Below are 12,639 nucleotides of genomic sequence, written 5' to 3'. Positions count from 1 at the left end.
GCTTTTAAATATTATAACAAAAATAAGAAATCAATTTTGTCAAAAACTTATTTACCGTAAAATATAAATATTTTTATTTTATTTTACCAATAAACAAAAAAATTACTGAACATTTTTTTTAAATTTAACTCTCCAAAAAGATTAGGTGAATGAAAAAAATAAAGTATCACTCTGCTTACAATTTAAAATTGATGTGTGTATTTGGAACAGGTTACTAACAAATCCAATATGGTGCATATTATTATTAATAAATTTAAATTCAAATTTATATTATGTTAATACACAATTCTGCATTTTTAGATTTTAATGTTGTGATGTATATAAGTATATTATTACGAACTAAAAACAAATTGCTTATTAGTTTCAGGAATTGTATAAAATGTTAAAATATATAGAACTTATATTTCTTCTTTAACCAAAGACTATGCTATCGTTGAAGTATCGTATGTATAACAGATTATTTACTCCAGATGTATATGCATGCATATATATATACACTACACAAATACATTTGTAACTTAAAAATATTTATAAATGTACTTAAATTTATTTTTTTTAATAATATAATTTCATAAAAGAATGTATAGAAGGTACGCGATCAAATATTTCTGTATTTAAGACATTTCAAAAACTGGTATAAATTTGAGTTTTTTTTTTTTAATAAAATAGTGAAATTAAATTAAAATGCTTTTACTCATCTTCGTAGTTCGTGGAAACAAACTTTGCTAATCTTAATAAAATAAACGTTCCAATAACTAATGATAAATATATATGCAATGCTTAACATTTGTTTTGTGTAGACGTTATCATATAATTTGATATTACAACAAAATTATTTCATATTTTATTATACTCAAATGTTGTAATTTTATGTCTGAGTAGACAACTACTAGTTACAGTAATCCTAAAATGACTATATCACTTAACTTATGTACATGCATAATATAAACTAAGTTTTGTTAATTATTTTATTTATTATTTATTATTCATAACAATATTTTTCACATTTAATGGTAAATGTTATAATACTTTATTACTCAATTTGAAATTCAATATTTGTTTAATGTTTTACACGAAAAAACAATATCATTAATACGATTATCACATAACATATTTTACTCAAAATATTGTTAATAAAACAACCATTTGTGGTAGGTAGCTATTTATCTTGGTAAAAGGAGTAAAACTGAGTAGAGGATGGAAGCAACGCTCGATGCACATACACCTAAACAAAACAAGTTGTTGAAGTGAGATAATTGCTAACGTTGAATAATACTTCAGATCTCACGAGTCGCACTCATGGTCTATCGCTTTTTCAGCATGCCTTTCCCTTTCAACATCACTTTTGATGGCTCCAATATTTTGACCATAACATATTATATGTAGCTCATTATATTCTTATATATATATATAATGTATCAAAATTGAATTCAAATAGAAATTTAAGGTAGACAACAGTGCTATTTGATTTTAAATTCATAAACATGTCAGTTGTTTTTTAAGTATCAACGTATTATCATATTATTTTTTGTAGGAACAAAAGTTAAACAAAATATACTTATATAAATTTAATGTATTTGAAGGATTTGCTTTTTAAGAATTCATACTATAATATACTATATATATTATATATTATATATTATTATAGAAGATTTAGGTATAATCGTATTATTGTACATCATAATAATATTATGTTAATTATTATCATTCTCGTATTACTCGTGACATGATGAAACATCGAACTTCTTATTCGTATTTTATTTTGTTATTTAAAGACGTTTTCTGTTTAAAAATAAATCCTCACTAAAAATCCTTAATTGCCACAAACAAAATATTATGAAACGTTTAATTCAAAAAATAAAAATAAAATAAAAGTATTGCTTGTATAAAACTTAACAGCTTATAGTAGGTACGCTATTATAATGGTTAATAGTACTGTATAATAATTAATAGGTAATATTAATTATGAACTAATACAATAAAAACCTAAATCGAGGACCATATTATATTTAATTAAATATCACAGTGTTACAGAAACAAGTACTTTTAATAAAATTGATATATTTTGAGATACAAACTATTAATTTTTAAACATAACCTAAATGTTACTATTTCCACTAGTAATTTTTAACAACAATATCAACTTTATTTTGTATGTATTATTTTAAAACTGTTAAATTTATTTTAAACAACCAAATTTTAAGAACATTTTTATTTCTCTTACTTAATACTTGATTGTCAGAACAAATTCTTAAGAGTATAAAAATTTTAATTTTGTTGTCATTTGCATTTCTAAACTAAGTGAAATATATAGGATTTATTTTTTTTGTTGAACGTTGATATACGGTACATGTGTGTAATGCCATTGAATTAAACACTACGGGTCACTGATTAGAATCCCAGTATAAAGCAATAACATATACCTTACTAATTTATAATGCAGCTACTATATATATATATACATGCCAATAAACCTATACATTAAATCACTTGCACTAAGCTCCATTGAAACTGCACAATTCATGTATTCTATAGGTATATTGAATATTTTTTACATGGTTACATATTATACTTTTAAATATATATATATATATTACAATTTTTACACTTATAATACTAATATAAGTATAAATATTAACGATACGTTATACAATACATTGTTGTTGATATTTTTACTAAAAAAAGACAAAACAAAACAAAATTATTTACAACGTTACATTTTTAATTTATATTTATGTTAATAGAACTTTGATCGAATTTTGTTTGGTCATATACAGCTAAATATATTATGTTTACTTACTATCCATTATTTAATATGATTAAAAATGAATATACTATGGCATTTCAATAAAATAGAAATAGTGTAATACATATAACATTACTAATCAATTAGTTTAATAAAATAAAATCAATGCTTATCATTACAATAATTGTCTGCATTCAATTCACCATGTTTTTATAAACTTTATAAATTACAAAAAAAAAAAAAATGTAATATCAATGCGTATCGTGGTTTTTAAATAATAACTTTATACCCAATTTATTATTAATTGATGACTGGATGTAGTATTACATATAAATGAAAACGCACTGCTTGATTAATAATCAATGTTTAATTTGAAATATTTTTCAATTTAATATTGATTAGTGAAAGTCTCCAGGCACCTATATACATCATTGTTGAAATCAATTTCCATTTCCAAACATTCCATATGTATTTTTCAACCTCTCCCAGGCGACAGTCTTATAGGTTTTTTTTAAAGGCGTTACACAGCCGCTAGCCATTTAATAATACCATTGCCTCTGCTGCTGTCAAGTGTTCACTGTATTGTGTATATCATTTTGTTTACACTCTTTGTCGCCTTCGGGTCCATTTTGATTGACCTTTTGCGCCCTTGTTTGTATTACACTGCTATTTAACTTCTCTGCGTTTCATTACTCCAAACTGTATATTATCACATCTCGCTCTTTGTTTCCGGTGCTCATCTTGTCTACTTCATTTATTTCAAATTCGAGTACACTCATACGCCTCGAGTTAAAAATATTGCATGAATTATTGATGTAACATTCCCTTACCACTCTTAATACCTCAAATAAATAATGTAATGTTTCATCGACAATGACTTAGATAATTTATTTAATTTCTTAGGACAAAGCAGCCAGTTGGGATATAAACGACGATGACGACGACCCAAGTCCAAGGGATGACGGAGATAACAAACATGGTACTAGGTGCGCTGGAGAAGTTGCAGCCGTAGCGTTTAACGAATTCTGTGGCGTTGGAATTGCATATAATGCAAAAATTGGAGGTTTGAAATAAACTATGTTAACATTAATAGCGTACAAATTATTTATTTAAGTGCTATTGCATATTAAATAATTTATAAAACATATTATATAGTATATGCAATAGTTGGTTATTATAAACTATACATTTTACATACATTAACATAATAACTTCTAATTCTATATTTTATAATATATTATTTAATATGTATGATTTGCAATACAAATTATACGTACAAACTCGTATAATATAGTGACACTAGTAATTATATAACTGTGTAACCAATCAAAAAAATATCGTGCATCTTAAATAGCATCTAAGCTACTTAATTTAAATTTGTGTATGATATTACCGTGTTATATTTGTTATTTATAATTATATAAACCCCAAAGATTATTCAATAGTCATAGAGGAAGTTATCGAGAAGATAGGTATAGCATATTTAATTATATACTACACTATCCATTATTTGGAATGAATGCAAAAATGTATATAAAAAAAAATGATTTTCCATAAATAATCGATTATGTTTTTGGTTTGTTTATAAAAAGGTGTCCGGATGTTAGATGGTGTTGTTAACGACGTTGTTGAAGCAAAAGCATTAAGCTTGAACATAAATTATATAGATATATACAGTGCTTCCTGGGGACCAGAGGACGACGGTGAAACAGTTGATGGACCAGGACCATTGGCCAAAAGAGCATTCGTTAATGGTGTTACATCGGTAAGTGTCATCATTGCATATTGTGTAATGTAATCAAATTAATTTTGATTGGTTTCAATTATAGTAATTTTCACAAAAATGTTGCTATTTTTTTTTTTTTTTAAACAAGTAAATTGACATTTAAAATAATAAAGTAATATTAAAAAAAAACTGAGTAAGTAGTTCTGCTATGTAGAATATTTCGATTATATATTGTTACTGTAATGGATATTGTATTACATTTTAATTTAATAATATACGAATTCGCATGAAAATCGATTACAAGCAAACCTTAGAATCATTTTATAATTTATTTATATAACTATTAGAAATTTAATTTTCCATTATAAATACGGAAATATGAAAGTTAAAAATATTTCATATGATTCATGATAATGATAATACAATAAATCATAGTAGGTATATTATAATTTTTATTAACATAGTATAGCTAATCAAGACCACATAGGTGTCGTATAATTGTGTGAATAAGTTACCTTTAAACGTATAAGTCTACTTATTTTTTAACTGTTATTTTGCATAGATAGTAATAGCGTAAGTAATGATAAAAAATTTCAAGTATTTATATTTAATTTTGATTTACTAAGATAAGATAAACATGATGAGATCTCAACTCATGGTGTAAGTGTTTTAACATACCTATTGGATTGCACGGCGTTTTTTGTATGCGATATTTTATACTTATATAGTACTGTAATAGAATTGTTCGAATTGTGTAAACTATTTTATTGATATACCTAATATTAATATAGCTTATTTCAAAACACAAAAATATTTTTATTTGTTTTCAAAATTCAAATCATTAAAAACATCCAATTGCTGTGGTTACCTTTGATGCAACTATCCATAAAAAGATTCTTATTTAAGATTAGATCATTAGTGTAAGATGAATTTAATAAATCGATAAATAAATGACTAAAAAATGTAAAACATTTTAAATACAGACAAATAGCAAAAGAAGAGACAAAATATTTTAAAACTCAGTTATTCAAGATAAAATAACAAAAAAATCGTTTTTGTTAAAAACTGATTTTGTGTGAAAATTTCTTTTATTTTTTCCCTAATTATTTTAAAAATAACTGAGAGTATTTTACTTTTAATCACCATATTACCAATAAAATTCAATTGTCTACTAAAAACCTACTTTTAAGAGGACATTGTACATTTGTACCAGCATATTATATACTACACTTTATAGTGAATTTTCAATCACCAGTTTCAATATAGTGTGATGTTAGTTTTGATATCAGAGTAAATTGACCTAGTATACAATTTAATGGTAAAATGATTGTCTATTTTGAAGCTGTACATTTTAAGATGATCATTACTTACTTAAAAATAATAATATAGATACAATTCTACGTAGGGCCTTAGACAATAATTTTACCATTAAATTGTATTTTAGGTCAATTTACTCTAATATCAAAACTAACATCACACTATATTGAAACTGGTGAACAAAAATATAATATATCGTTCATGTGTAAGATGGAGACAACATATGCGGGTACGATGTACTCTTAATGTTAAAGAATGAAACAATTTACTGCTCTAAAAGGCGATGAAAAACATACAAAAAAAAAAAAAAACGCATTCCTATCATTATAAAATCAATACATTCATCGCTCTACTATCAGAATCTAAATATTAGCTAACTTAGCTTTATGTATACATTCAATCTGAAATAAATAAAATACTTATTTATTTAGAACATAAGTGCATTGTTAGTATAAGTAAATAAGTTTTAAAATGTAAATAAAATTGACCATTATAAATGATATTATTACAGTGTAAGTATAATGACCATTAATGTTTAAAATATATTTCTTATCTAAATCTATTTTTATAATACTAATTATGTGTACATTTATATAAAAATCGTAAAAAAATAAAAATAAAAATAGTATTAGTATTAATAGTATTACTAATAATCAATTAAATGTAAATATAGAGAATATTTTTATGTTTATCCACTTAGTGGAATTTGAAATTAAAACAGTTTGTTTGTTCTTATATTGTGATAATTACTTGATAATATTAGTTATTTATTTTGAAAAATAACATTGACATAAATATAATATCCAAAAGCAAAATATTTGAATTTGTTTGTAATATTATTTAGTTATGATGAATAGCAAATGAGACGTTTGGTTGTATACTTTAACTCAAGGTGATGTGTACTATTATGGACTTTTTTTTTTTTGTGCCATTTAAAAATATAAACGGATATAACTTAGCATTACGGTTGAATGGGGTTAGTTTGGATATTATCTGGCCAAATAGAAAGATGGTAAGAGGCAATAAGGTGAATGAACGATACTGAAATATAAGAGAGGGGAAAAAATGAGATGGAATGCGAAAAAAAATGGTAGATAGAACCTTAGCAAAAGTTGCCATTAAGGGTTTTTAAATAGCCTGCAACAAACATTTATTTGTACTGTTTTTATGAGCTTTTATTGGCCGTTTCGCCTGTCAGGTAAAATGTGTGCATTTGTCGACAATTTATACACGCATCCGTTTGTTTCATAACAGCCTATTCACAAGCAAAAATAATAGAGTTTTTTTGTTTTATCTACATGAATGAATGTCAAGTCTGTGACCTGATTGTTTAATTTTGTGCTTTAATTTTTGTTTCTGTTTCGCTTTTTTTAATTTTACTTTATAAGGTTTTTTTATGTGTGCTTGTGTACTGTTAATGCATAAAGTCCATTAGACTAGACATACCCATGTATGAATTGGGTTGTGAACTGTAGAGCTTGTCACGGTAGAAATGTCCAATGTGTTATCTAAATATTTTAAACAATATAATATAAGAGGATAGAAGAAACACCATAGTAGTAATAATTAATATAATAATACAATTATTATACATAAATATAATATATAATATATTATAATACAAGTATTTAACTGTTTACTGTGATAACACAATAAATATATAGTATTTGTTTGTAATGTTTTTACTTATATCATTATAAAATAATGAATTTGAAAATTGCGTTGATTTAGAACCTTTTGGTTCTCGATAATTCTTTAAATGTTGTTTGTGAATTAGGATGTAGGGCATTGATCACTAAACATATATGCATATAAAAAAGGTTTTTAAAAAAAATCTATGTAAAGCTTTTTTATTTATAGATGACTATCTGACATATGTATACGTGCATACTAATTTTTATATAAGAATTAAAAGTTTATTTTTTTTCTGTAAATATTGATATTTCATATAATACAAAATTATTGAGTAAGTGTATTTTTATAGAACTGAGATAGATACATTAAGGTATTTCAAATGTAAAATATATTTGTTCAAACTTGGATATATTCCAATATTATATAAATTATTATAATAATAATATATATTTTTTTATTTTTTTGATGCTATGGTTTATGAGTCTTGACATCTAAGAGGTCGTTTCTTTAAATTCCTAAAATAAATTTTGTTTAAAATACAAATATAAATTGAAAAATGTGTTAACTATCTTTATAAAAGGTAAAATTAACGTGTATTTTGTAAAATAAATTTTTTTTAGTAGTAAATCCGTAATATATAAATGCAAAGCCAAAATATTTTATAAATTTAAAAAAATATATTTACTGTCTATAATTATTTAGACTATATGTTATTCTGTAACTAATTGACAACATTTTTTTAATTTAAATTGAATACTAAATTTATATAATTTTGTCTTAATTTAAAATTTGAACATATGATAAATACTATATTATAACATAGTATATAATCAAGCTTGATAAATATTTTGATATATAACTATAATGTACAATATTTACTCGAATTTTAGTTATTTTTTATCGAGACAATTAAAAAAATAGGACAAAACTATTCTGTATAACTATCTCTTAGTTGACGATAACAGTTTATAATTTAGTAAGAAATACCCCTCCTTAAACTCATCTGGACTTATGAGCTTTATTCAAATTATTTCCCTAAGAAAAATAACTAACGCCCTTTCCTATGTTTCTAATCTCACACATCACAAAGACTTAAAAATAAAATAAGTGCTTGATGAAGCAAAATCATTCTACAAAAGATTTCATAATAAACTACCTCTCCGTTCTAATCCTCTTATAAAAAAAACTATTAACCTTATCTATCCCAGGTAATACCACAAAACGGATAAAGTAAAGATGGTGTCACGATCTGCTTAATAATTATTAAACTAACTGTTTAAAAAAAAAAACAAAAACAAAAACAAAAATAAATACAGCAAAATAAAATCTCAATTGTACTAAGTAGTGTTGCTAAAGTTTGTCTTCTTCTCTAAAAAGCTTCACATATAACTGCTATCCTCACATTATTATCCATTATTATAAAGTAAAAAAATTAGAAATTTATCACACTTTCAATTTTCAAGAAAATATAAGTTTATTTTTTTTATATTAATGTGTAAAGTATTGCAAAAGCAAAATGTTTTTTTAGTTTTTTTTTAATTACATTAAAAATTGTCTCTAAAACAATATTTTAACTTGAATTTACGTCAATAATTTAATTTTTAAGGTGATTTGTAGTTTTTGAGTAGAATGTTTTGTATACATTAGTTTACAATTGGGTTAAAGTTGAGATATATTTAATTTTTTTTTAAGGTTATTGTGGATAATGTAGCATAGAGACAAAATTATGTGTAGAAAACAAAAATATTCTTTTTAAATAGAGCAATTCAGGAATTAAAGGACTTGTACCCCACTTTTAGATACCATAAGATCCAACTAATTTTTTAGATGCTTTTTATACTTATGTAAGTGATGTATTTTAAAGAAAGATTTTTTCACTTGCCTATGTAAGTGTTTTGAGATTACAAGAAATAAATATAAGACAAAATGTATTCCATCGAAATGATAGATAGCAGGCTTACTGGGAAAAAATTTGTTTTTTTTTTTTTTTTAATCCTAGACGTAGATTTTGTATGCAAAATGTATACATAATATAATTATGAATATTATACAACATCAATAATATACATATCAAGGCTTTTCAAACTATTGTATAACACATACTCATAATTAAGGGGTTTTAAAAATCACAAACGGGTGAATTAGGTTAACTCTTATCAATTTTCTTTCAAATACCTTATTTAAAAAAAAAAAAAAATTCTCACGTGTCCAGACCGGGACCATCAATAAAGTCCCCATAGATCCCCAACAGAGTATCGTAGACCCTCATGGGATAGTGGACTACAATTATTTAAAAACCACTAAACGCTGACATGCATAGATTATTATATATTATAATAAATTATATTTTTTTCAAATGTGATATAAAATTAAGTTTAATATAATTTTTACCACCACACAATGTCTTTACATATATGTATTATTCTTGCACGTAATAATATTTATTATTATTTATTTTTTATATATATATATATATAGACAAGTGATTCACCAAGCGTGATCTCCCTCATTTTTCCTTTAGTAATAAATCGATTTAATTTCTGATTTCTTGGAATTTGTTAATATACGTAAAGACTATATTTTAAAATTGATTTCATTTTCTACTAAATGTTAGTAATTAATATTAATCTAACAACATTAAAAATTTGTAAAAATGGACAAAGTATAATTAATTATAATTCAATTTAATATAATATATTTTATATTTTTATAAAATAATTGTTAAGAAATATTATTCATTTGTAAACATTTTAATGACTCATAACCTACTTGTATAGAATTTGGTTTTAATACTATAAAATATTTAGAATAATTATCCAATTTAATAAAATAAACTATTGGGTTTCTTATTTGAAAAACAGAAGTTTGGATTTCCATAGTACCTATTATGACTTCTTAACTCATACTAAAAATCTCAAGAATATAGAGATTAAAGAATATTTAAAATGTTGAGAATTCCAAAAATCATTTTTGGATTACTGTATTATTTAATAAATAGGAGTGACCATGCTTGGTTAATTATATGTATATTTTACAACAATTTTAGTTTAATTGTTTACAGTACCAATGTATACTATACAGTTTATACGTCTTGTATTTATAGTAAGATAAGAATATCTACATACTTTAGTTTATTATTATTTGGAACATAAATAAATGAAATAAAATAGTTATACTAATAATTTATAAGTATCGGTACAAGTTATTTTAATTTATAATATTATGATCATTTGTATGTTTATAGGGAAGAAAAGGCAAAGGATCGATATTTGTGTGGGCATCGGGTAATGGTGGCCATCATACTGATTCTTGTAATTGTGATGGATATACAAACAGTATATATACATTATCCATTTCGAGTGTCACTCAAACTGGGTATGCTGTAATATATTATATCAATTAATTTGGCTTATTTGTTCCATATAGTACTTCGAAAACTGTACTACGTTTAAAATTGTTGGCATTTTTTGAGTAAATACTTATAATTATCAATTTACAAATTTATAGCAACAAACCATGGTATTTAGAAGAATGTTCATCAACATTAGCCGCAACTTATAGCTCTGGTACACCAGGAAGTGATCACGGAGTGACAACAGTTGACATGGACACAAAAATGAAACCAGAAACCATATGCACATCTGAACATAGTGGTATTTAATAATTAAAAACTAAATATTAAATAAACGTATACAGTTTATATAATATACTTCTAGTTACAATAATGAAATAACCTTTTGAATGTTAGGAACTTCTGCTTCAGCTCCAATTGCAGCTGGCCTTTGTGCTTTAGCCTTAGAGGCGAATAGTGATCTTACTTGGAGAGATATGCAGTATTTAGTTGTTATGACTTCAAATACAAAACCATTACTTAATGAATCTGGTTGGATAACGAATGGAGTTAATCGTAAAGGTATGAACAATGTACATTATTTTAATGTTATAAGTAAACAATTAAAAATTATTTTTTTTTACTTTTAAACGTTATTTACTCATAATGATTAGGTACTAGTATTTTTTTTTAATCCATTACGTTTAGTAGGTTAATTAGTATTAAGTTAAATACTGTAGAGAAAAAGTACAATGAGTTGTTCAGCAGCTTAACATTTCATTATTCATAATAACACTTGAAATTCTACATAATTAAGTTTATTTTACATTAATTAGAAACAATGTTAATTTAATATATAACAATTTGTAATATAATTATCTACCAGCTGATATATCCCAAATAAAAATATTTTCAGTAAGTCATAAATTTGGTTATGGGCTCATGGATGGGGGTGCTTTAGTTACAATGGCAGAACAATGGACTAATGTTCCACCACAAAAAATTTGTAGAGCTAGAGAAGACAATAAAGAAAGGTATTATACACGAATACTGTTCATAAATGGTTTCCTTTCGTTCCAACATTTAATCATTTTCACTTTTTAAATCTAGATGGATTGATCCCGCTCCAGGTAGTGTATTGTCCATGTTTATGGAAGTGGATGGCTGTCAAAATAATTCCGCTAATACCGTTAACTACGTTGAACATGTGCAATGTCGAATATCACTTAAGTTTTTCCCTAGAGGCGATTTGAGAATTTTATTGATTTCACCGATGGGCACAGAATCGGTGTTGTTATTTGAAAGGCCATTGGATATAATAAGTAGTACATTTGACGATTGGCCATTTCTAAGCGTACATTATTGGGGTGAGAAAATAGCTGGTCGCTGGGAAATTAAAATAATTAGACGAATGGCTAATTCAACTGCTAAAAGTGCAGGTAATATATTATAGTTAAATATATATAAAAACATATTGTATTATAATATTATAGTTCTTATTTAATTTAATATCCGTTTATAATTTGAAAAAAAAATTAAAAACAGTTTTTATTTTTAATAGTTTGGTTTAGTTAAATACTGTTTTTTTTTTCAAAGTATTTTACAAAAACCAAAAAAAAAGTGTATTGCTATAATATCGTGTACATAGAAAAACATTATTGTTTTTACAATAAGTTTCGTTCGACTTTTTACATACGTTTATAAACGGTTACTTAAATAAATGTAGTGTTCGTCTCTCCGATTTCCGAAACTGCTTAATTTTTTGGCGTTCCTTTAAAATAAAATGACAATTAATTATTATAATATAATACATCATCTTATACAGTTTTTTTTTTTTTGTATTATTATACTATTATTTGTCGGTTGTTGGAATCATATTTTCAT

At 24.5% G+C, this 12,639-nt stretch overlaps 1 protein-coding gene across 5 annotated transcripts in view; it reads left to right on the top strand.

Moving 5' to 3' along the window:
* Positions 1-12,639, top strand: part of LOC114122374 (uncharacterized) — a 108,903-nt gene that overhangs the window by 74,991 nt on the left and 21,273 nt on the right. For all 5 annotated transcript variants that reach the window (XM_050197532.1, XM_027985015.2, XM_050197531.1 and 2 more), the window contains 7 exons: positions 3,650-3,809; positions 4,339-4,511; positions 10,669-10,799; positions 10,932-11,077; positions 11,173-11,337; positions 11,672-11,789; positions 11,866-12,194. In XM_050197532.1, the coding sequence (XP_050053489.1) occupies positions 3,650-3,809; positions 4,339-4,511; positions 10,669-10,799; positions 10,932-11,077; positions 11,173-11,337; positions 11,672-11,789; positions 11,866-12,194 (1,222 nt within the window). The remainder of the gene's footprint in view (positions 1-3,649; positions 3,810-4,338; positions 4,512-10,668; positions 10,800-10,931; positions 11,078-11,172; positions 11,338-11,671; positions 11,790-11,865; positions 12,195-12,639) is intronic.

The sequence above is a fragment of the Aphis gossypii genome, chromosome 1 (assembly GCF_020184175.1).
Source record: "Aphis gossypii isolate Hap1 chromosome 1, ASM2018417v2, whole genome shotgun sequence".
Lineage (NCBI taxonomy): Eukaryota > Metazoa > Arthropoda > Insecta > Hemiptera > Aphididae > Aphis > Aphis gossypii.
The sequence above is the reverse complement of the archived record's forward strand: the minus strand, read 5'-3'. Positions and strand labels throughout refer to the sequence as shown.